The sequence below is a fragment of the Podarcis filfolensis genome, assembly GCF_964270895.1.
Source record: "Podarcis filfolensis genome assembly, chromosome: 7".
NCBI lineage: Eukaryota > Metazoa > Chordata > Lepidosauria > Squamata > Lacertidae > Podarcis > Podarcis filfolensis.
The window spans coordinates 84,898,077-84,922,057 of NC_139603.1; the positions used below are offsets into that span (position 1 = coordinate 84,898,077).

Below are 23,981 nucleotides of genomic sequence, written 5' to 3' on the forward strand. Positions count from 1 at the left end.
TATTTTTTAAAATTAAATTTAGTTTTATGTATTTCTTTTTCGCTGAATAATTCACATTTGCCAAAATAAAATATGTTTCTATGATTCTAACAGCAGTTTTCATATCTTGTGTTTGAGTCTAAAATTTCTTCGAGCATGCCAAAGCTCATGTAACCAAAAATATCAGAACTGGAGAGATGAAAATTAAAATCCATCATGCTACATAGCGTTATCAAGTGAAGTTAGGCTGCTCATTATGTCTCAGCCTAACCTACTTCACAAGATTGTTGTGAATAATAAAGGGGGGAAAGAACCATAGGTGCCACTCTGATTTCCATAGAGGAAGAATAGAATAAATAAAAACATGTATGACTGAATGCATGTGTGTCTAAAAACGAAGGCTGTCTTCCTATAGAACATACATGATCCAAACAAAGTATGATGGACCACATAGGGAGAGATAGTTAAGTTTGTGTGTAAGCAAGAGATATTTTATTACTAGTTTAGAATACAAACTAGCTGACAGTTTTGCAATATGACTAAGTTATGGTTTTGCCATCTATAAAATTACTTATATAAGAGTAGCTGTTGGAATTGGCATCTCAGACGCTTGTTAATGTTTTGCTATTAGTTGTATATCCCCTGGCTGCAGAAACCACACGGATTTCCCCTAGTAAACAAGAGAAAAGTTCTCCAGGCTAGGATTCCAGCCACCCCCCAAGCTAAATGACACCAAACCTGACTAGACATAATGCAAGTTATCTACAAAAATGTTATCTCACCTTTCTGAGGTCTGATGATGAAGGACTGTGTAGCACCGTTGACCAGCCGGCAATAGCCATCTATCAAGTCTGCCATGTTCTCTGCAATGGTTAAGGATGGTGCTGTCACTGTCAGAGGCTAGAGAGAAAGAGAGCGAGAAAACAGGGCACCAAACAAAGAGGCATTATTTGCAGACACAAACATTTAGTAGTACAGCTGAGCTGTTATGTCAGAGCAGAGCATGCAACTTAAAAACAGAAAATAGGGGGGAAAGTGAGTAAATGATTCAAAGGTCCCAGTTGTTACACCCTAAAGCCTTTCACATGGGAGCGGCCCCATGGAGGATGTGAACATGAGAGCTGGCACGACCACAATGACAAATGCCACTTTCTAATGCCAGTTCGCATGAATAAAGTAGCGTATTTTTTCAGCTGCCAACAAGTCCCATCTCTTTACTAGAAAGCAGTATATCTCCATGTGGCCAAATCAGCTCATAAGTTGCTTTCTCTGTGTGGCTGCCTTCATGGGTCTCTCCATATGGAGGGTTTTCAGCTACATCCTGTATCTTAGAATGTATAAGATTAGGACTGTAATTATTTGGATTGAATCCAAAACATACTGGGCATCAGCAATATTCATGAGGCAATGGGAGGAGAATTCAGAAACAATTCACCTTTTGATAAGAAAGGCTTTTCACTGACAGCTCCTCACCTTTGGAATGCCACAGGGAGGCCCAGTGCAGTGACTACTTAACTACCTTTTAGGCACCAGGCAAACACATTCCTGTTTTCTCATGGCTTTTAGCAAAAGGTAGTTTTGCTGTTTTTCTTTAAAAACAAACTAACTTGGAGCAGTTTTGATTTTGCTATTTGAAGAGATGGGTGAAATGATGTTTCACAGTGTTGTCTTAGTTTCTATGCTTTATTGCATTACAGACAACTCCCATTTTGCACACATTCAAAGAATGTGTGACCCAGAAGTGGCAGGAAAAGGGGGCAGAATGAGGGGAGGGCAGGCTATATGTGTGCTGCCATCATGTGTGATGACCTGGAATGTGCGCGCGCGCACACACACACAAACACACTGGGGTTGTCTGTAATTTATCAATTGTATTTTTATTGTTCTTGCTACTTGTTACCTGTGCTAACATAAATTAATGCTGAAGGTGTGGAATATAAATTGTGTGAAGCAAATAATAAACAAACAGAGGTTAAACTTGATTGGCAATTGTTATCTGGAATAAAATAACAACTAATAACCAAAGAAGTGCATGCAGTTTGGGTTTTAATTAGAAATTGAATGTCTCTTATTTAACCCCAGAATACTTGCTTATTGATTGTGTGCATAGTTCATAAAGTTTAAGAAAAATATTAAGCACAAAATATACCACATTTTCACCAAGTATAATTGATGAAGGTTTATGGTACCAACTAAAGAGCTGTTCAGTATGCTTCCATGTATCAAGTTTCAAAAGCAAGCTTCCGCTAGTCACACCTTTTTTCTGGATCGCACTGTGTGCATTGTGCTGGTTTCTTGGGTAGTAACAACATCTCCCAAAGCAGAGAAATGCACCCATCTTTTATATGACTTAACTGCTCATTTCTGTGTTCTCGCTCTTCTCCACTGTTTTCCTGATTACGTCCAATGTAACAGCTAGGTCAGGGAAGAGTCATTCTCAGGTTCAAAACTCCATACATGGTTTCCCACATTGACCTGTCTAACCACAAATATGTAGTGCTCACACACTCCAAAGGGTAGCAGTTTCTGTCAAACACACCATAATAAGGAGCACCCACAGAGGGCAGTAATGGCTTTCCACTGCAACCCTCACCATGGGGTTACTGCAAAAGGAACAGCAGAACTGTAGCATGGGCATGTGGTCCAGTACAACTGGCAAGGCAGACATAATCTCAGCCACTCTGGATCCAAGAAGCCTGAAAGAATAGCACTATGGCAGGTACCTCACTGCAGCTGGGACTCTACAATACATCATTCTTAGCATTATTAATGCAGAGGGCTGCAGTCTCGGGACAAAGAAGTCTGAGGCAATGATCCAAGTTTTTACATTGTCCTGGGAGAGACACCCACCTCTGTTCATGAAGTATTGATAAAGTACAATAAGGAATTAGGTCTAATTGCCTGACCATGCAACAGAAAACTCAACAGTAATCTGCCTACCTCTGGTGCTCCAGCAATTTTCATTTGTAGCACTCCTTTCCTGTCCTTATCTTCACTAGTTGAATACTGAATGGTCTGAACTTGATGGAAGTCTGCCAGGTGAGTAAGCTACAGAAAAGTGCGGGGGTAAAGTGAAAGCATCAGTAACAGCAAGTACTATAGATCACCCGACCATCCTTAAACACTTACCACTATCCTCCTGAAGTTTACCATATTCTGCCAGTTTCCTGTCATTTTTAATAGAGCCTCAGAGCAATGTCACAAGCTCTGCCCAGGGAAAGGGAAGAGAGCAAAGAGATGGCAACTCTTGGCCTAGAGCACCATGGAGCAATATGAACTATTGGCAGAGAGCCCAAATGGAAACTGACTTGAGATCTCCTATGAGGAGAGGAGGGTGGAGGGAAGCGTAATCAACACAGCATTTGTTTGCTTTGTTTTCTGTATGTCAAGTTTCCTGAAAACTAAGAAGCCTGTTTGGGGTTGGTGGTGGTGAACACAATATAAAACCCTAGGAGTCAATTTAAGCCTACCAAAAATGCAGAAGTTATGGTATGAAGAGTGGCAATATCATATTCTATTTCCAGTGTTCAGGGGAGTATGCTTACGTAGCTAACTCATCAAGTACAAAAAAAGAGATACCCAAGGAGAAGCCCAAGATTTGCAGAAGTACAACATATTTAGGGAGAATCCGTATAAACAGTCCAATAAGGGCTGAGCACAGAATGCAGACTGACTGTGGTTTGTTTGCTTTTTAGGGGGTGAAACAGATGGGAGCAGCAGAGTTTTGCCTGAAAATATAACTTGAGATTAACCTCCACCTAAACATTCATTTACACCTCCTACTCCAAGGCATGTTAATACAGTTGGTGGATAAGCAGACTTACATTGGAACCCTTGTCTGTAAGGTAGCTGATTCCTTCTTCTGGACCAATGGCCAGCTCGACCGAAATTATCCAGCTTGACTTTTATATTAACAGAGGTGATGATGATTTGGAAAGAACATTGACAAAAGAAATTGGGTAAATACCATCAAATTTACTACACAACTTCCATCTTTACAGCTTTATCATTGCTTCTTGGCATTATGTAAAATAACTCATTTTTTTAAAAAGCCAACAGGGGAGAGTTCAATTTTAGACACAGCGGCAATGTGACTCACAGAAACTGAGTGCAGTCTTCAATCCTCAAATTCAAAAATGATTCTTAAAAATGTGTGTAACTGTATTATATGGTTGGTGATTAGCTGGATATAACAAACACATTTACCAAACTCTTGTTCTCCCTTCCCCGCCCCCTAAAAAAACACCATTGTCACCTCTGTCCTGGATTGAATATAACAGTGAACCACAATTAACATAGCTGGCAGATAATCCCTTAAACCTTGGCATATTACAACAGAGAAAAGAGAATAGAGAAAAACACCAGCAAGAAAAAGTAGCCAAGCCTTGAAATTGATTTGAATTTTTCTGACACTCTTCCGTTACGGTTCTGTACCTTTTGAGTAGTGACAGTTCCATAAGGAGAACGTCCAGGTTCACCCATAACACTAAACCATGGTTAACACTAATGTTCATGCAACAACAACATGCCTTGGTCAACAAGCAACCTTTAACAATAGTCAATAAATGATAGTTAAGCTGCTGGCCATAGTTTAATAAACCGTGACCTGCCTACAAATAACCCTGATTATTTTGTAATATGCCCTAGCACTTGGATGTAGCATACTTACACCCAGAGCACACTTGAAGCATTCCTTGTCAAATCTGTATACTGGTGAGAGGATCTCGAAGAATTTCAAAATACTTTCTTCTCTATTGAGGTTGGCATACTGTCGAAACGTTTGCTGGATCATTTTCCGTAGGTTTTTGGCCTAGGTAATGAAAGAGATATCACTGTCCTGACGGCAAGAGCGAATATTAAACTGCATCCATCACCACAAGGTTGGAAACATCTGCCCAACAAACTTGGGGGGGGGCATTCACAATTCTGAAGCAGAAAGAAGCTTTGTCAAGCATGAATAATGTACAGCTGTTTACCACCTTGCATCTTATAAAGAAAAACAAACTCTCTTTAACAGGTGCTGTTGCAGAAGAAAGGTTGAAATAAACTTAATTACTCCATAATGTTAAAAGGCAATCTGAGTATTATGATGCACTTGGACCAACTGCCAGTGTATGGGGTTTGATCTTATTTTCTAAACCAATATTAAGTGAAGATGAAACTGCGGGCAGCTTCCTCTCAGTCTCATACATTCACATTCAGAATATTTACTCTACCCTCAAGTAGTCATTGCCCAGAAGCCTGTGACATTCAGAAATTGTACAGAACTGGGAGGAACAAATTAAATAAATCCATTCAGGCTCCTAGTAATCCACACACTCTTTTCCTTGAGGCTCACAAATTGAACACTTAATAATCTATTATAGAATTTTGCTCGGTATTGACATCAGGCTAATTAACTTCGAGTTTCCCGGACCTGATTTTTTTCCCTTTTTGAAGAAAGGGATAGCATCCGCCCATCTCCAGTCTTCTGGCAACTCATGTGATCTCCAAGAATTCTCAATTAATAGTCACTGGTTCTGAAACATCTGTGAGCTACTCCAACACCCTTGAAGGCAATTCATCTGGCCCTGGAAACTTGAACTCCTTCAACGTAGCTAGGTGCTCTCTAACAGCTTCCTTACCTATCCTGAGGTTGAACACAATTCATCTCGTTGGAGAAGACAGAGGTGAAATAGAAAATGAGTAATTCTAACCCTCTCTTCATCTTTGGTTTAATAATTCCTTAAACAGAAGACCTACCCGCTTCTCTGTCCTTCTACTTTATCTAAACATAACCAAAGAAGCCCTTTCTCTAGTCTCAGCTCTTTCTGGTTTTTAGCCTTCCTGATACCTTACATTCTTAATCATGCAAGCTACTCATTGTACTCATCCTTCTGCCTCCTGTACATATCCTTTCCAAAATCTCAGCTCATCAGCATTAGCTCTCTGTGCAGCCACACAAACTTATTTAGATGTCTTTTGTTTTTCCTCCTAACTGGAATAGTTTGCCATTGTGCCTTCAGTATTCCACACTTCACAATATCCCATCCCTCTTGAGTTCTTTTCTCCCTCAGAATTTCTAGCCATTGCTAGAAATTCCTCAAGTCTGCTTTCCAAAAATCCAGGTTACCTGTCCAGCTATGTCCAGTTTACACATACACAGTTATCACAAATTCCAAGGTAACACAGTCATTTTCACCCCAAGGTTCTTGCATGTGTACTTGCCCGCTGGTCTCAGTTGGTAAGAATTAGATAAAGAATAGCAGTTCCCTGTATTCCCTCCTCCACCTCCTGAGAGATGAAACTGACAGCAAAACAAGTCAGGAATTTGTTCAATATGCCTATGTCTTTTTTTGCTTGTACTGAGTAAAGCACCACATTCCCTTGGGCCATTTTCAAAATTGTAAGCCCCTGAGCAGGGGTTACTTGTCCTCTCATGTGTTTTGAAACGCCATGAAATGGGCAGCACTAAATAAATACCGTATTTTTCGCCCTATAGGACGCACCGGCCCATAGGACACACCTAGTTTTGGAGGGGGGAAATAAAGAAAAAAAAATTATTTCCCCCCCAGGCGCGGGGCTGGGGCGGGGGAAGAACAGGCCCACAGAACAGGCAGCTCTCTGCAAGCCTTGGGAGACCGTCGCGACTTCCCGCCGGGCTCCCACTGCTTGCGGATATCTGCCTGAAGCCCAAACCAGGTCGGGGAGCAGCGGGATGGCGGCGCTTCAAACCAGGTCGGGGAACCGAAGCCCGGGGCGCCCTGTGCAGCCGCCCCAGGCTTCGAGATGCAGGCTGCTATCCGCAAGCCTAGGGAGCCCGACGGGAACTCCCGTGGGCTTCCAAGGCTTGCTGAGAGCTTCCTGAAGCCTGCATTCGCCCCATAGGACGCACACACATTTCCCCTTCATTTTTGGAGGGGGAAAAGTGCGTCCTATAGGGCGAAAAATATGGTATATAAATGTACACTTTGAGGGGCAGGAGATGGAATGATCAACACACACCATCCAACTACATCCAGCATCTGAATAGAACATACAATTACCTTTACTGAATCCAACAAACTCTTCGGAAAAAATCTTTTTAAGCCCACATCTTTCCTGAAATAATCAAAGCAAGAGTTAGTCATGTTTATGAGAAGTGTTGTACTTGGACAGGATTTTGTGATTGATCAAACAAATACATTACCCTAATACAGATTTTGGGATTTGTGTGTCTTGTTCGTGTAAATCAACAATAAAATTATGAGGAAATATGCAGGGGTGTGTGTGTATGTGTACACGCAATACGTGCTAATAAACAAATCAAGGAAGAATTCATAAAAAACTGTCAACAATAAAAAAAACCTTTTCAACATTGTTTATATATCATTTTAAACAGTTCTTTTATAAACTTCTAGCTGGGAATCAGACTACTAAAAAACAAAACAAACCCCTTCTTGCAGTTCCAAAACATTTAACAATTTCCTTATTTACTGTATCTATAAGGCAAATACACCAAGCAGAAGCAACTTGTAATGGTAATAGACAAAACAAACTTTTATTACTTGGTGACTATATTTGAAGCTTTGACACTAGCCCAATCTGCTAATCTCTAAATGTGAAAAATAATGTGCAAATTCATCAGCAATCATTTAAGTGGCAATTGTACTGGATGTATAGATATACAAACTGAGGGAAGGTTCCCCTTTATCATTCATATATATGTGTATGTATATGTTCACACACACACACATCTCCCCCTCTCCCTTTGACACTTGGGAAAGGGCTCCTCCTTTTGCCTAATTTTATTCTGAATAGTGGGCCGAAACTTGAGATGTTTCAGGGATCACTACTTAATGAACAACTGGATGTGGACTCCTTTCTATAGAGGTTGTATTCAGAGATGTCAGATACACAAAGCCAGCTACCATTTAGTGGAATCATTTGCATTTGATTGTAGGCCTCTTTAAAAAAGAAAAGAAAAAAGACCCTGCTAAAAATCTTTCCCCAAAACATATAAGATTAACGGCAGCAGAACATTCTCCTTTGCAGCTACAAGCACAAGTGTCTGCAAGGATGCTAAACTGGGGAAGAACGTGATAAAACATTCATAAATATTAAGTCCTTTGATGTATTTCTTCTCAGATGCAAACTGCATGCAGTTTATCTTCCTATGTAGGATTAGATAAATCCGACAGTCTACATGACATGCAAGAGCACTCCAAGAGGGACTGCAATGCACATCTTGGAAATATTTACAAAGAAAATATCTCACATTACTGCCACCTTAATGTTATTACCGTACATGGTTTCTGTGTATTGGTATGAACAATATTTTACAGTTTTATAACAGTTTTTGCATCATCCTTAACAGCCTTCAAGCTCTGCTTATAGCGATATCTGGCTGGCTATGATAGAAGCTTGGCTCACTGCAGAAGCTCACTGATAAAACATAACAAATAAATATTTAACAAACAAATAAATATTATTTGTTTTTGGTTGGCCTGTGAGAACAGGATGCTGGACTAGATGGGCCACTGGCCTGATCTACTCTAGTTCTCCAATCTGTTAAGGTCATCTTGAATCCCGATTCTGCTTCTACAGCATTAGCTACCTCTCCAAGTTTGATGTCATCTGCAAATTTGATGACCATCCCCTCAATTCCTTCATCCAAGGTGTTTATAAAGGTGTTGAACAACAATGACCACAGGACAGAACCCTGCAGCACCCCACTTGTCACTTTTTCCAGGATGACGAGGAACTGTTAGTGAGCACTTTTTGTGTTTGGTCAGTCAACCAGCTAAAATCCACCTAACAGTTACCTAGTCCAGTCCACATTTTCCCAGCTTCTCTGCAAGAATATTATGGGCGACTTTGTCAAAAGTCTTACTGAAATCAAGATACACTGTGTCCAATGCATTCCCCTGATCTGCCATCAAAAAAAGAAATTAGATTCGTCTGGCATTACTTGTTTTTCAGGAACCCAGGCTGGGTATTAGAAATCACAGCATCCTTTTCCAAGTGTTCAGAGATGTACTGTTTAATTATCTACTCTAGGACCTTTCCTGGTATCGATGTCAAGCTGACAGGTCAGTTGTTGCTGTTGCTATTTTTACTAAGTTTCAATACTGTCCATCCAAGGATCACAGGGTGGTTTACAATATTAACCCCCCCCCAAATCAATCCACCCTCTCTCCTCCAGTCACCCTCTTAAGTTAGATATCAATTTCAAAATCAGCTTGTTAAGGAATAATCAGTTTATATTTCGGTAGGACATAACAGTGGACACTGAAGGCATAACTAACTCTACAGACTTTGAAAGGTTGGTGGTTCTTCCATTTACATAGCACATCTAACGTTGCAATTGTCATTGCCTTTTGCTTTCATAACAGGTCCTCCAAACCCTCAAATAGCATTGAAGCTGAATGTTGCCCATCTGTTTTACACTTCTACCCTCTCGTGCCTTTCTGCTTTCTATTGAGGCTTTAGTAGGGAAGTCTTTTCACTTCCTAGAAAACCTGCTAATGCACTTAGCCACTAAGTTCACTAAAACAAAACTGCCCTTTAATGGGCTGTAGCAATGCCAATTGTCTTTTTGGAATTGGATGCAAAGCTCCTCAAGCTCTCTGTTGAAATTTGGCTAGAAGCCACATTTTCACAGTTTGCCTAGGTCAATATTCCAGATTTTAATGATGAGTAACTCAATTTTGGAGCACATGCTGGGCAATTTGTGATTTTGCTAACTTCATTGTAACTTAGTACAGGAGGAAAGGAAAGAAAGGGAAAACAAAGCCACCGATTATATAATTCCAGAATCTGCTAAGTAATTAAAGACTCTAAGTAATTTAGTCCCGTGACTGATTAATCTAATCACAAACAGAAAATCCATTTTATACAAAGCACTGCTAAATCTGTAGGACTAGACCGGCTGATCCCAGATGCATTAACAGAATGCAGATGATTGAAACCACTATGATACTGCATATCAGCAGGTTTAAACTATGAAGAATCCAATTTGTCTTGGTCAGACAGAAGCTGATGAGCTCTTGCCTCCTCAATAGGTTCAGAGGTCTGAAATTTATTAGGTTTTACGATTTCCCATTTTATCTTAATTAAAGCAATAACAGCAGACTTCGTATCATGGCCTCCCTGTGAAGAGTGGCAGTAATGCAGCTTCTAATGGAACTTATCCTCTTTCTCCTAAGCAAGAGACAACTCAGGCCTGGTACTGAAATGATATACTTACTCTAATACTTCATAGTTTGACTTCTTATCTAACGCGTTGCCTCTCATCTCCCAGTATGATCTCCTGAAATCAGCACAGACACAAAACAAAAACACCTTGAGTAAATACTTGTCTGGGCAAGCACAAGATAAGCCATCAGTGCATATAAAAGTATCTCAGCAACTTGACTATTTGAAACCTACTGCTGTTTAAACGATGAACATGCAAGAGCTGAATTTGTCATAATAATGCTACTAAATCCTCTCGCAGATTAAGAGAGTCACAGCATACACACTTACCATACCCCAATCACCTGAGGAGCATTTTCAAGGTGTGATATCACAACTGTGCCCATCATTAATCCCAGGACAAACCCAAAGCACTGCTACAGGTCCCCTCTGTTTGTGACCCACCTTTTATTGCTATAACATCGAAGAACAGAATATGCTTTCCATGACGTGACTCGAATAGATTTACATATGAGATAGTTATTTTTAAGACAATAAACTTACTCTATTTTATTTTTTCTAAGAATTTTAACCATTCTACTTGCGTTGTACATTGATCTAAGCTGCATGTATAGTGGAAAAACACAGCACCATCCTCCTGCGGCTGAATCCCTGCATTATGGGAGAGGCATATTGGAGCTTCCGAATCCTATCAAATTAATTCAGCCAGCACTTCAATATATAAGGCTCTTCAAAGTGCTGAATGTCCAGCCTCTGGCCACTGGAAACCTTACTCAATTTTGTGTTGGGCTTTTCACTTTTTAATTTGTTTTGTTATACATCTGCAATCACAAGGGCTTGTGATTCAAAAAGATCAAGTTCCTTGTCTCAAACCATATTATATGCTTGTGATGAAAATTTAAATCCTCAGCCACCTTTCCACCCAAACATTTCTTTAAAACTTGCAATTTTGACAGTGCTGAGCTGCCGTGTACCAGCCATCATTATTCTTGGCCAGCAAGAGCATTTGCACTAATGGTGTAATTCAAAATTACTGCTCAACATTTGCTTTTCTCTCCCTATTACTCTGTCGCTTGATTTACCACTAATTTCTTATTGATTGTTACTTTTTCTGAGTCTTGCTGTGCAAGACAATAGCAGAACTAAAGCGACTGTCTCAACAAAAAGACATTGAACAACAGTTTTACGCTTGGGGAATTTTCATCAGCTATTGTTCCGAAATCTCTCTTGTCCCTCTTCGTAATCCGGAAGAGTTTATTAACATGCTAAAAATTATTGTGCTTTGTAAAATAGGAGGAGACTACAAAATGCTGTTTAGGGTTGGTATCCCAGCAGGACTGGGTTGGGCTGGGCTTAGGCTGAGCTCTTCATGGCTCCAGCCTTCATGCATGTTCTACAGCCTTCCTGGTGTGATATTGGGCTCAGTTTCACAGCATTCAGCTGACCAGGAAACATAAGCTTAGTGTGACAGTGGGGGGGGGGGGAAATGCATACAGAGCAGCTCTCCAGCCACAGGCTTCCCAGCCCTTTCTGACGGTGGCAGGGATTAAACCTGGACCTTTTAAATGCAAAGTACAGGGGCGTCTTACCCATAGAGGCTAGTGGCACCAGGCACCGGGGCGCCATGTTCTGGAGGGCGCCAGGGAAGAGGTGGAGGCTGGACGCAGAGCCTCCTGGCATCAGCTTGCCGCCCTCACCCACCTCCACCATGCTGTGCCGAAGCAGTGCCGTACCCAGAGCCTCTGTCTGCCATGGCCACCGCAGCACAAAGGGGCCAGCTGAGCAGGGAGGCGCCGCGTCCAGCCTCCGCCTCTTCCCTGATGGAGGAGCTGCCCTCCAGCTGCTGCCCGCCTCCTCCAGCCCCCCGGCAGCACCATCCTCCCTAAAAAACTCTGGGAAACGGCGGGGGGGGGCAGAGGGAGCTTTGCACCACGGCGCTGGATATGCTTAAGACGGCCCTGGCAAAGTATGCACTGTCCCACTGAGCTGCAGCCCTTCCCTACATTTCCGCAATTCTATAATATGCATTCATGTATCTGGAGACAGAAATATAGCTTGGCTCTGTAGATGCCTAACCAGACCAAATGTCCAGCTATGAAGCTCAGAAGGCAGGCAGCACCAGACACTTAGAGGGCGTGCTGTTGGCAGAAGAGGGTGGTGGTGTCTCCATTGCAAAGGAAATTCCCTGGATGGTAGGAAAGCCAGCCCCATTCCACGCATCCCTGCTGTACTTCCACTGTGGGGATAGCCAGCGACCTAGTTTGATTCCAAAGACAACCCCACTGGAGGGGGAGACAAATCTGAATAATATTCTGACCCATCGGTGCAGTCTCAGAGCTATATATAAAGCTTTATGTTTATAGAGTGGGCCATGGAGAAAATGAGACTCCAGATAAAGTCTCCCTGAGCTGTGGCTGATCCCTGTGAAAAGGAAGGGTCACATAACCTATGTGGGGCATACGGAACAGGAGGGGCTCCATAACTCGCACTATAATCTCAATTAAATAAGTGCTTGCTGCTTTAAGAATATAAGAAACCACCCTTGCTCTCACAGTAGCCAACCAGATGCTTATGGGAAACCTGTAAGCAGATAGTGAGTACAGTGGTGCCTCGCAAGACGAAAAGAATCCGTTCTGCGAGTCTCTTCGTCTAGCGGTTTTTTCGTCTTGCGAAGCAAGCCCATTGACGGATTAGCGGATTAGCGCTATTAGCGGCTTTTAGCGGCTTTTAGCGGCTTATCGGCTTAGCGGCTTAGAAAAAGGGGGGGAAAGGGAAAAAAACCCGCAGGAACTCGCAAGACATTTTCGTCTTGCAAAGCAAGCCCATAGGAAATTCGTTTTGCGAAGCACCTCCAAAACGGAAAACCCTTTCGTCTAGCGAGTTTTCCGTCTTGCGAGGCATTCGTCTTGCGGGGCACCACTGTACAACACTGCTCTTCCCACTTGTGATTCCCAGAAACCGATTATAAAATACAAGAGCATGACTTTGTGCTCGCAAGAGTGAGAATGTGTATTTGTGAAAGAAAGAAGATTTGCAGCTCTGGCATGGCACCTGGATAATTTATTAAGAGACGACTCATGAAAAGAGACCACAGCATCTTTGCCAGTATTCTGCTTTTCAAAAAAGCAACTTGGATGCCTGACAGTCTCCAAAGCCCATTGCTCAGATCTAGGGCACACAATATCCCCTCGACTGAGCTTCAGGCTCAGGAGGGTGGCAGAAAGGCAACAGAAAGGCAAAAAAATCAGTTTCAGATCGGAGACATTAAGACAGATGACAGTAAGTCTCCCCCCCCCCCCCGACGAACTCCAAGTATTCCTAGTTACAAGAGTAAAAAATATGTTTGGATTCACTTTTCCCTATTTCTCTATTTCTCTCTATAGAAATTTTTTACACTTTACAAGTATTGGACAATAAGTTAAGGAAGGGGCAACAGCAATGCTCCTAATTCAACTCTTCACGATTTGTAAATGTGGGTTGATGAAACATTCTCCCACAGTAAATGTATTTGTATTGCCTAACTTTCAATACTGTGGCTAATTTCTAACCATTTGAGTTAAGCTTGTGTGAACTGAGCAGAAGCGACATAAAAATGCCACTAACTGGGAGTTTGGGGAAGGGGAAATCTGTAAATTTAAAAGCATTACAATTGTATTACACCAAACACTGTAAGTTCTAAAAAGACTTTTAAGGAAACCTTTTTTTAAAAAAACCCAATTTTCATATCAATCAGGGTATCAAGAATAAGGGAAATTGCTCAGCTTATAAAAGTTTGAATAAATATGTAAAAATTATTGCCTTACCGGATTTCAAGGCAACCTAGCTTCAAGGCAATTTCCTGGTCCACCTGGTCTGCTATTTCTACCATATAGTCATTTTTCACCTAAAGTAAAACAAAGAGGAATGTGTCATATATAAGAACAGTATAAATGACATCAAATATACTTTCATTCAAATATCACGTTCACTGCAAGTTTCAATACTTTTCCAAGCAAATTTCATCAGTCTGCTTTGGAGGTAAATTATTCTCAAGCTCCAAGCAATCTTTTCCATGAGTAATGAAGAGCAGATTTGTTCATTAAAAGGTGGGGGAAGGTGGGTTGAGGAGTAGGGTGAGGAAAAGAATTCTAGTTTCTTGTGCAACATCCAAAGAGGGATACGGTGCATTTCCCTTGTGCAGAGAGTAGCTGAGCAATATTCTTGAATCTGAAAATGTACACATGCACAACTGGCAAGACATGAGACTCTTGATTTCAAACATTAACCAAGAAAAAGCAAAAAGAGGGAGTGTGTAGCACTCCTGCTTGCCTTCCAATCACATACCTCCAAAATGTGAAGTTTCCTGAAGTGATGTGGTATTTTCTACTGTGGATTCGTATTTTTTCTAGATTTATTGCATTGTTTTTATGGAAATGGTTGCAAACTCCCTAGAATTATCAATGAAATGTGGTATGGAAATAGGTGATAGATAATGAATTTATTGCATACATGCTCCCCATAGCTTTACTACAGGCATTAGGGAGGCTGTAAAAGTTGAACTTCCAAAAAAAAATCACTTGAAGGAGAAGATAGATGCTCATCTAAGCAATGGCCTGGTTTGCTCACAACACTAAGCCAAGGTTAACTCAACTATGATTTATTAAACTATGGCTTGGTGGTAAGTGTGTACACTGCTCAGCAGCTTAACTTTTAATTGTGTAATGACAAACTGTGTTCTGAAACCATGGTTCAGTGTTGACTTTCCTTTGTTGCAAGAATGGCCTGGTGTTATTTGTGAACCCAACACCCTTCTTCAATCATGGCTTGCTTGGACACCGTGTCAGCTCAGATGCTTGCCAGTCTACAAAGACACGAGGCAAGAGCAGCTGGAAAACCAAACCAACTTTGAGGACACAACCCATGGTTTTGTTTCATCGTCACTATGTGGGAGAACTCATAATTACCTCAGTTTGTGAAACAAACCATGAGCAGGATTTTCCAAGGAGAGTCCTGGTGCTGACTCTCCACCCAAGAGGGTCAAGAACAGATACAATAATAGTCATCCAATTCCCCCACCCAGTAAATAAATAAATAAAGGTTGGTAATTAAAAATATAATTTATCCCCAAATGAAATTCAGACCTCCTTGACTGAGATGTATACTTTAATGGCAATAATTAACATTAGCACATGACTACCACTGGACATTTAAACAACTCTGTTAGAAGGAAGATTGATTAATAACAGCCAACGTTGTGAATAGCTGGGTAAGCAGAGATAACCTACATGAAAACTTAATTTTTATGAATACTTAGGCCTAATAGGGCTTTTCATCTTAAAAACGCTTAAAGTTTATAGATAACAAATCAGAGCTTAACAGAATTACACTGAAAGCTTGGCGTTTTTTCAGCACTTATTGGTGGATATTTACTTGATTCCCAAAAATGATTGTGAGCTTAATATCTACTAATTAGAACTGCTGTTCAATTACATTAATTTTATAATGATATACTTCCCCAGGAAGCTAGTATATTAATTTAAAACCCTTGCAAAGCTGCTTTACAAAAAGAGTCTTTTACATTAATCAGATCAACATGCTGATTTTAATTAATGTAGTATTTCCCCTTGAATTATATGCTTCTTTTCACAAAATTCAAGAGTTGCCCATTGCACTACCATTCCTCACTATTAAATCACTCACTTTAATGGAAAACTCAATTTTAAACTTCCCAAAATAATATGGACAATCAATGTGTGTTCACGTACAACATTTTCTTTCTTATTTCTTTTTAATAGCATTCACTGGTTGGTATACAAGGATAGTTTTCATAGTCAGAATCATAGTACACGAAACCTTCAGCCAAACATTTAGACACCTTGTGCTGTATATTCCCTCATAATCAGAAAGAGGAAGCAAAGTAAAAAGCCAAATAAGAGTGCCATGGGCAAAACCACAGTCCAGTAAAATACATTTTATTTATGCCTTTCATATCCTCCTTTCCTCCAAGGAGTTCAAGGTAGCATACATGGTTTTTCCCCTCCTAATTCTTCCTCACAACAACCCTATAAGGTAGGTTAGGCTGAGAGGCAATGACTGGCCCAAGGTCACCCTTGGCGTAGTGGGGATTTGAACTCTGGTCTCTCAGGCCCTAGTCTGAAACATTCTAACCAACCCCCGGCTCCCTTTTTCTGTACAGTCATACCTTTTTTACATTTGCTTCATGATATGTTTTTTCAGGTTGCGTCCTGCGGCGACCCGGAAGGGGTTACTTCCGGGTTTCCCCACTCGCACATGCGCAGCCGCGCAAAATGATGTCACACGCATGCCATGCGCAGAAGCGGCGAATCGCGACCCGCGCATGTGCAGACACGGGTTGCATTCCTTTCAGGTTGCGAACGGGGCTCCAGAACGGATCCCGTTTGCACCCAGAGGTACCACTGTACTGTAGCTTTTTTATACTAAATGTTTGACATTATGGGAAAATGCATTCTGTGCTTCACTTAGGTTTTTAAATTATCACAGAAGACCTCTCCGTAAAGTGCAAGGGACAAGAAACATACTCAGATGTCAATAAAAAAGCACTATCTATGGACCTCTTCCTACAGTGGCGGACTTTGGGCTCTCAAATTTCAGCAGTGCCCTTGGGTAACCCAAAAATTCAGCCCCCACCTTCCCCTCCATTCTACAGCGCTCCCTATAGTGCGCTTTTGGCTCAGGACACATTCCCCTAAATCTGCCTCTGCTTCATACATGACTTGTACTTCAATTGCTTGTGTCTCTTAAAATATTTACCATTCACTTCCAAAACCAAGGTGCTAGCCTTTATGGCACACGAGCCACAGATGGAACGCAAAATATAAAAGAGTGCCACACTAATTCATATTAGAATGAAAACGTCAGCATCCCTTGAGCACTTCAGAGTAGTTTGCCTCAGGGAACAAGCTCTCCTGCTCCTGTTACAGAAGTGTCACAGTCTACATGTCCTGTGCCACTTAAGGCAACCTTGCTACAGGTTGGCCACCCAGCCACAAATGCCTCTTCCTCCCCAGGCAATCTATTCCTTTCCATGCCAGACTTCCTGGTCTAATAGTCCATGCAAACTTATCTGCTGCTCCCAATGACCATGAGAACACAACCGTGACTGCTATATGCCTCTGCCCCCATATTTCACAGGTATGCTCATGTTCTCTTTTGGGTTCATCACTCAATAGTGTTTCAGTCTCTCTCTCGACTATTCATGCTTTCCTCCCCACCTTCATATGATGTCTAATGTTGTATTTGATCTTGAACCACTAGGAATTTTAAGAAGCACAGAAAAGCGTTGTTTTAGGAAATGTTCTTGGGCTTGCTTTGAGTTAGCAGTGCATGAAAAAGGTCACACACAAGCCCCAGAAACACTATTTCCAGTCTTAAGAGAATGCAAAGAAGTAAAAATAAAAGTAAACACTTTACAACTGTACCCTATCGAAAAAGCGTTTTGAATACAAGATGCTCAGTCAAGGAGAAGATGAAATGTGCAATCACCTCAAAAGCTCTAAAGTGCTCTAGCCTTGGTGATGAAGTGCATCAAACCAACCAAGCAAATACACCTAGATCACAACTCTGAATTCTTCTTTGGATACTACACATCCAGGAAACAATTTCCCCTTAACACAAATGGAAAGGAACAGTAAGATTGTACCTCTTATCTGAATATAAAGCCAACTGCCCTAGCATACTGCTATGTCTTAAACATTTCTCTAACTGCAGTCTACTGCAGCATCACAGTTCCTCTCCTCACCCTCCAAATCCCCGAATCTCCCCAAAAAAGAAACTTTAAAAAAGATGAAAGCAACAAGTAACCATACACACAATAATTTCTTAAGCAGAAAGCAAACACTGGTGGGTGAATGAGCACATGCTGGTTTCAGCCAAGCATATTGAAACCATTTCCTATTATACTGTGCTCTATTTTTGGTCCTAAAGATTTCCATCTCTTCGGGGAATAAACTCTTGTTTCTTCAGAATCAAGAACTGGGGCAACAATGCACAGCAGCAGTACAGTACCCAGAAATTAAGACTTTCTAGAGAAGGTATCACAAACAAGAAATTACCGTAGCAATTTTCAGTTGCCTTTAGCAGGTAACATATATAAAGGGCCCTATGGACACCTATTGGACTTTAATGTTGTTTTGCTAGATATACTTGACAGATTAATTTAGGGCATCCATTTTTATATTTTGCATATTGGTAATGCCGTAATTTTTGAAACTGTAACCTACTTTGTGAAGTTTTCTTCTTCTTCACAAAGTAGGGTTCAAACCTACCAAATAAACAAACAGAAATCCATAACCCATACCAATGGAATAAAATAGATTTAGTATCTTTTATTATTTTTAACAAATGAACAGAAGAATCAAATAAACCAAACAATCATAACTGATAAGATTACCGGCGCAGCTAATGTTTGTGCTTTTACAGCATTAGTGATTTTATTTGCTTCACGGGGTTTAAATAAATAAATAAATTTATTATTATTATATTCTTTCCAAGTGAAAAGTTCAATGTGAGTATTTCAATTTTTCCAGAAGCACTTCCTTTAGAAGGTGAGGCAGTGATTTTTTTTTTTGTTTCATCTAAAGAAGTTTGATCTTCATGCTGTTTTTAACTATAGTGCAGCTTTGAAAGCAAGTCCACAAAAGTTACTAGCCTGCAACAACAAAATTATTAGCCTGCCAACAAACTGGAGAGAGTGGAGCTTCATCCTTCCTGCAACAGTCCTCTGCACATTTCTGGATTGGGTGCAGGAGAGAGAAACAGAGTGCTCAATCTTTCTTCTGCCATCCTGCTCCCTCATGAACATGATGGAATCCTTTCTCGCCTATGGCTACCAAACTAGGTTTGTTATAATGGTTGCCTTGCTGCTCCTTCACTGTACTGCCGTGACCACAATTTTTGACTTTGAAGCTAATTGAACCTTATTACCAAAACATTTCCTCCTGTGGGTGCTTCATTGATTTAATTCTTCATCTCAAGATCTCCTTGAGCTTTTCAATGGCGGGGGGGGGGGAGGGGAGGAGAGGAGAGCACAACCCCTGTAATGGAGTCAGTCCCTTTTTCGATTTCTAGCTTACTGGAGTCTATGCCTTCTTTGATTACAGAGTGACAACACCTCAAGTACATCCTTCCTTGCTGTTCCTCAAGTGTTAGCATCTGGAGATAACCACATCCCACTGGTTTTCTCTGTTCTACCCAAGCGTCCAAATGTCTTGGGCAAGTAATCAGTTCAGATCCAGGAAAGATATCAACTGCGATAAAAATCTGCAAACTTTTTTTATAAGAAGGTCTTTGACAGGTGCCAAGAAACTCATAGAAAAGGCACCTGTTTGATATTAAGTGGGAAGGAGTGCCAAAGTGTAGGAGATGCCACACTAAAGGTCCAATTCTGACAATGTGCAAAAGGGACCTCCTGATAGCATGGTATCCATAGGGTGCCCTCTCCTGCAGAGCACAGTGATCAGTTGGGTATTTTGGTGGTGAAACAATCTGGTCCCAAGCTATATAGGGCTTTGTACACAAATACCGGCACTCTGAACCTAACCTGGGAGTTAGCTGGCAGCCAATGCAATTCCTTCTTCAGGAATACTGTTCGTAATTGTGGTGTTCACTAATCACCCTGCTGCAACCACAGCAGCAGTTTGCTGCTCAGAAGATAAGAGTACTCTGTGCCCCAAAGACTATTGCTGTGTGCTAAACTTTCTTCCATTGACTAAGGTTAAATATAGAACATTCATGAAGTCCAGGAAATATGGGTAAGCCGAAACTTCAATCTGCCAGAGATGCTAAAGTAGCAATTCCCGAACTCTGTGCTAGGGAACAATAGGATGTGGCGAGAGAACTGCTAGATAGGCATGAGAAGTAATTAAATTATTTAAAAGATTCTGAGAATCTGGAATGTTACACTCACAGAGGAAGCTATTTGCTGCATCTCTGCATGATTTACTGCTTTGGCCTTAACTTCTTCAAGTCAGTCTCTGTCTGATTTGAGCTAGCAATTGTGCAGCATGATAGTATCAGGTGGTGACAGCATCACTCCTGGTGCAAAAATGCAGCTAATTGCCTGCACTTGGAGGAAGCATGACCTGAACACTGATTCATGAAGAAACACTGGGTGAGGTTCCTAAGAAGGTGAACAATTCATACTTTTAAGAGGGAAGACTGCACAAATAAATACAAAGAAATAGCTTGGGTCTCAGACATCTGGAAACCACTGATTTATTAGTTAAATATGTTCATATAGTGCAAAAGTTGCTGTGCACAGAAGACTCCAGGGAAGCCTTCCTCACCTTGGTGACCTTCAGAAGTTGCTGGACTACAATTCTCATCAGCCATAGCCAGCATGGACAGCATCTTTTGTCATTGGAGGTGCCTGAGCAAATACATTAACTATGGCTCACTTTACAGCTTTGGAATCTGAACCTTCATATTGGAAAACAGTTCCTAAGGACTCTTGGTTGGTTCTCAGTTTCAAAATATTGCACATCATAATCTGTGAATCTAGGGGCTAGATTCTGAGAGAGTTGGTGACTGCTCCCCAAAATCTTTATTTCACCATGCAGACATTATGGCAAAAGGCAGCTACAGAAACTGGTGAGACTGCAAGTTTGCAGACACTGCCTCAGAGCAGTAAACGACAAGAACTGCCAGTTCAAAAGCTCAAACAGAATTTCCAAATCCCTGTTTATTGTTGACATTTAAAATAGCTGAGGGCATTTGGAAGGGAGAAGAGTCAAGTGGACCAAAGGTGCTTAATCCGTTCTGCACCTGCATGCTTTCTTCTCCAGGTCCTCTTTGAATTCTTTTCCGGAACTTGTTCAAGTATAACACCGGCTGGCAGAAAAGAATTCTTAGGGAGGGTGAATCTCAGACTGTGCAGCAGACAGCTCTTTCCCTACACTCTCACACACCTCACCACTCACTCTCTCCCTTGCAAATCCATCCCTCCTCCACTTTTGCACAGCAGGAGGAAAAGATGAGATTAGGAAACCCATGTTTGTTGCCAAAGATGTAGTCCCAGACTCAGTGAGAAGAATCCCACACCAGTTTGGAATTTTACTCCAACGGGAATTACAGTGGTGCCTCGCAAGACCGTTCCGAGAGTCTCGCCTTGCATTTTTTTCGTCTTGCGAAGCACGGCTATTAGCGGCTTAGCGGCTTAGCAGCTATTAGCGGCTTAGCGGCTATTAACGGCTTAGCGGCTATTAACTGCTTAGCGGCTTTAAGAAAAAGGAAACAAACTCGCAAGAACTTGCAAGACGTTTCGTCTTGCGAAGCAAGCCCATAGGGAAATTCGTCTTGCGGAACAACTCAAAAAACGGAAAACTCTTTCGTCTTGCGCGTTTTTCGTCTTGCGAGGCATTCGTCTTGCGAGGTACCACTGTAATCAGAATTAAAAGCAGGTTGAGATCAACCATTTGAGAGTTTCTCTTTTAGCTCATACATGTTTTTCGCACCAGGGGAAGGGGTGATGAACCAGAGAAAGTGATTCAAGGTTGAAATGCAGCACACACAGGGAAAGCTCCATTTAACTCAGTGGGACTTATTATGAGTCAACACAGAGTTGAGCTTAAGCCAGGAGCCCCAATAGCAGCAACCCTTTCACAGGCTAAAAGCTTATTGGGAAACAAAAAGCAAAAATACAGCAAGTCTGCTCTCTCAGTAGGATCCTTATTTTTGTTGAGACAGAACACTGGTTGTGCGCACTTCTTGAATAACTTGCTGACTAGTCACTTCCCAGACTTCAAAACATTTATTAAGGAACAATTGTAACACCCGCCAGCAGTCAAGCTCCCTGGCACATCAGACTGGCGCGATACACTGTCAAGATGAGAGGAATGAAGAGCTCATACATTTGGACATTCCAAACAGTGTAGGCTTACTCTGGTGCATGAGTTAAGAATAAATTTATTACTGACTGTATTGCCTTATGCAGCAGCTGCTATGTTTTAGAAGGCATGTGCCTCATTTAGCCAGATCTCTCCCCCTCCCAACCCCCAGCCCTTACAGCAACAAAATCTCAGGAAGAAACATTCCCCATAGCCTGGGGATTTAATTCAGATGAGAAGATTGCTATTAGACAATACACGGAATAATCAAGGTTTTCATCTTTGTGCAGCAAAAAGATACAACACCCCCCCCCAAAGCATAAGTCAGGGCAAGGCATGGATGAGGTTACAGTCAACCTAACATGCCTTAATTAGGAGGTGCACATAAACAGGAGAGGGTGAAACTGAGGAGCCCTGAGTGCAAGGGGAGGTAGCAGGTTTATTGGTGTGGCTTCAGGGATAGGAAAGGATCTGAAACAGGTTCCTAATGTCCAGCTTTCACAGTATGAAGCCAATCATGCATTAATTAAACAGCAAGCAATCCAAAGGCACCAAGATGAGTCTCAGGATAAGGTGGCAAGACATTAATCTGAGGTTGTTTTTCATCTCCTCCACCTGGGCATAGGGGTGCTAACAGTGCAGAGTTAAATATTATGTTTTCTTCAGACGTCTCCTTTCTGAACGCACATGTACAAAGTTGTTCATAACATCATGAGACAGATGGAGAGAGCAGGTGTGCGTGTGCAGGTTGGTAGTTCAACTCACCATGGGGATGCTAATCTCCATGGTGAGTGTAGCATTTAAAACAGTCCCCAGAATGTTACTGTAGAAACAAAGACATGTAAAGCTGGTCCAAGTGAATGTCATTTTCTGTGCCCAATGAAAATCCAGAGGCTTAGTAGGGAAGGAACAGAGTTTCCTCTACCCTCATCTACCAGCCCACAACAAAGCATTATTCAATCTAGTATATTTTCAAGGTTTCCTTACAAGCACTGTCAGCAATGAAGACGACTGACTTAGGTATATAAAGCATGGATTTCAAGCCGCTGTTGAACCCACGCACAGAATGTGACCTCTAAATAAGCCATTATTTAAAGCAGCCTTGTGTTTCAGAACTTGCCTGGTAGCCATAAGTAGATAAGGAATTGAATGCAGGCAAGCAAAGACTGATAGAGCACTCTGTCCCTTCTCCGCATCTGTTAAAGAAGTAAAGTAGGCTGTCGGAGGATGAAACCCTCTACATCCCATTTGTTGTAAGTTTCTTATCCTGTGGAATCATCATGGCTTCTACAATGCTGAATGGCAAAAAGTGGTTACTGCTCTGCTTCATTTATATAACTCCTCCCTTCCCTTTTGGCCAGCTTTACAACGGACAAATCATTAAACAAGACTTCCATGCTCCAAAGAAAATACACACTGGTGTTTTTTTCTTTCTTTACAGCTTTTAAAAGCAAAGCTTTGCATTAGGGTAACGCTCAGCTGCCATCTGCCCTCAGCTGCTGCTCTGCCTTATCAAAAAGGTCACAGTTGCTACATTAATGCAAGTTGATCTTTGACATCCTGCACTAATTACACAGGCTCCCTTATTTCTATGGTAATAATAAGGACATTAGTGACTGGGGGAAGGGAACTGCTTGCCAACAGGGCATTGTGCAAGGCAGAATGACTTTAAAATTACCCCTTCTGTCATGGTGGACAGATCCCCCAGCTGTCTTTGTATATGCTCCCACTTCCGATTTTGTTGGCAAAATCAAACTATACACTTGGGAACCTTTATAATATTGGAAGCAATGCTAGTCTTTTAGTGCAAATGATCACTTTAAGTAATCAGGCGTACTATCTTACTAATTTTAATTTTACCGGGAGGAGGAAGCTGGAATGTTTTGTAAATGTATCTTGCCATATGGAAAGATCACCACCTGGTAAGATATAGGTTTACAAGACTTCATAGATTTGCATGGCTCAGAGAACAGTAAGGATTATCTACCACCAGAGACGGATGGG

The 23,981-nt window shown here is 41.4% G+C and overlaps 1 protein-coding gene across 30 annotated transcripts in view; it reads right to left on the reverse strand.

The window, feature by feature from the left end:
• The window catches only part of PTK2 (protein tyrosine kinase 2), a gene marked incomplete at its 3' end in the record, with an annotated part of 202,889 nt that overhangs the window by 69,270 nt on the left and 109,638 nt on the right, over positions 1-23,981 (reverse strand). For all 30 annotated transcript variants that reach the window (XM_083621903.1, XM_083621918.1, XM_083621889.1 and 27 more), the window contains 7 exons: positions 13,938-14,017; positions 10,187-10,249; positions 7,005-7,059; positions 4,649-4,789; positions 3,804-3,881; positions 2,920-3,027; positions 762-879 (listed from right to left, as the gene is read on the reverse strand). In XM_083621903.1, the coding sequence (XP_083478029.1) occupies positions 762-879; positions 2,920-3,027; positions 3,804-3,881; positions 4,649-4,789; positions 7,005-7,059; positions 10,187-10,249; positions 13,938-14,017 (643 nt within the window). The remainder of the gene's footprint in view (positions 1-761; positions 880-2,919; positions 3,028-3,803; positions 3,882-4,648; positions 4,790-7,004; positions 7,060-10,186; positions 10,250-13,937; positions 14,018-23,981) is intronic.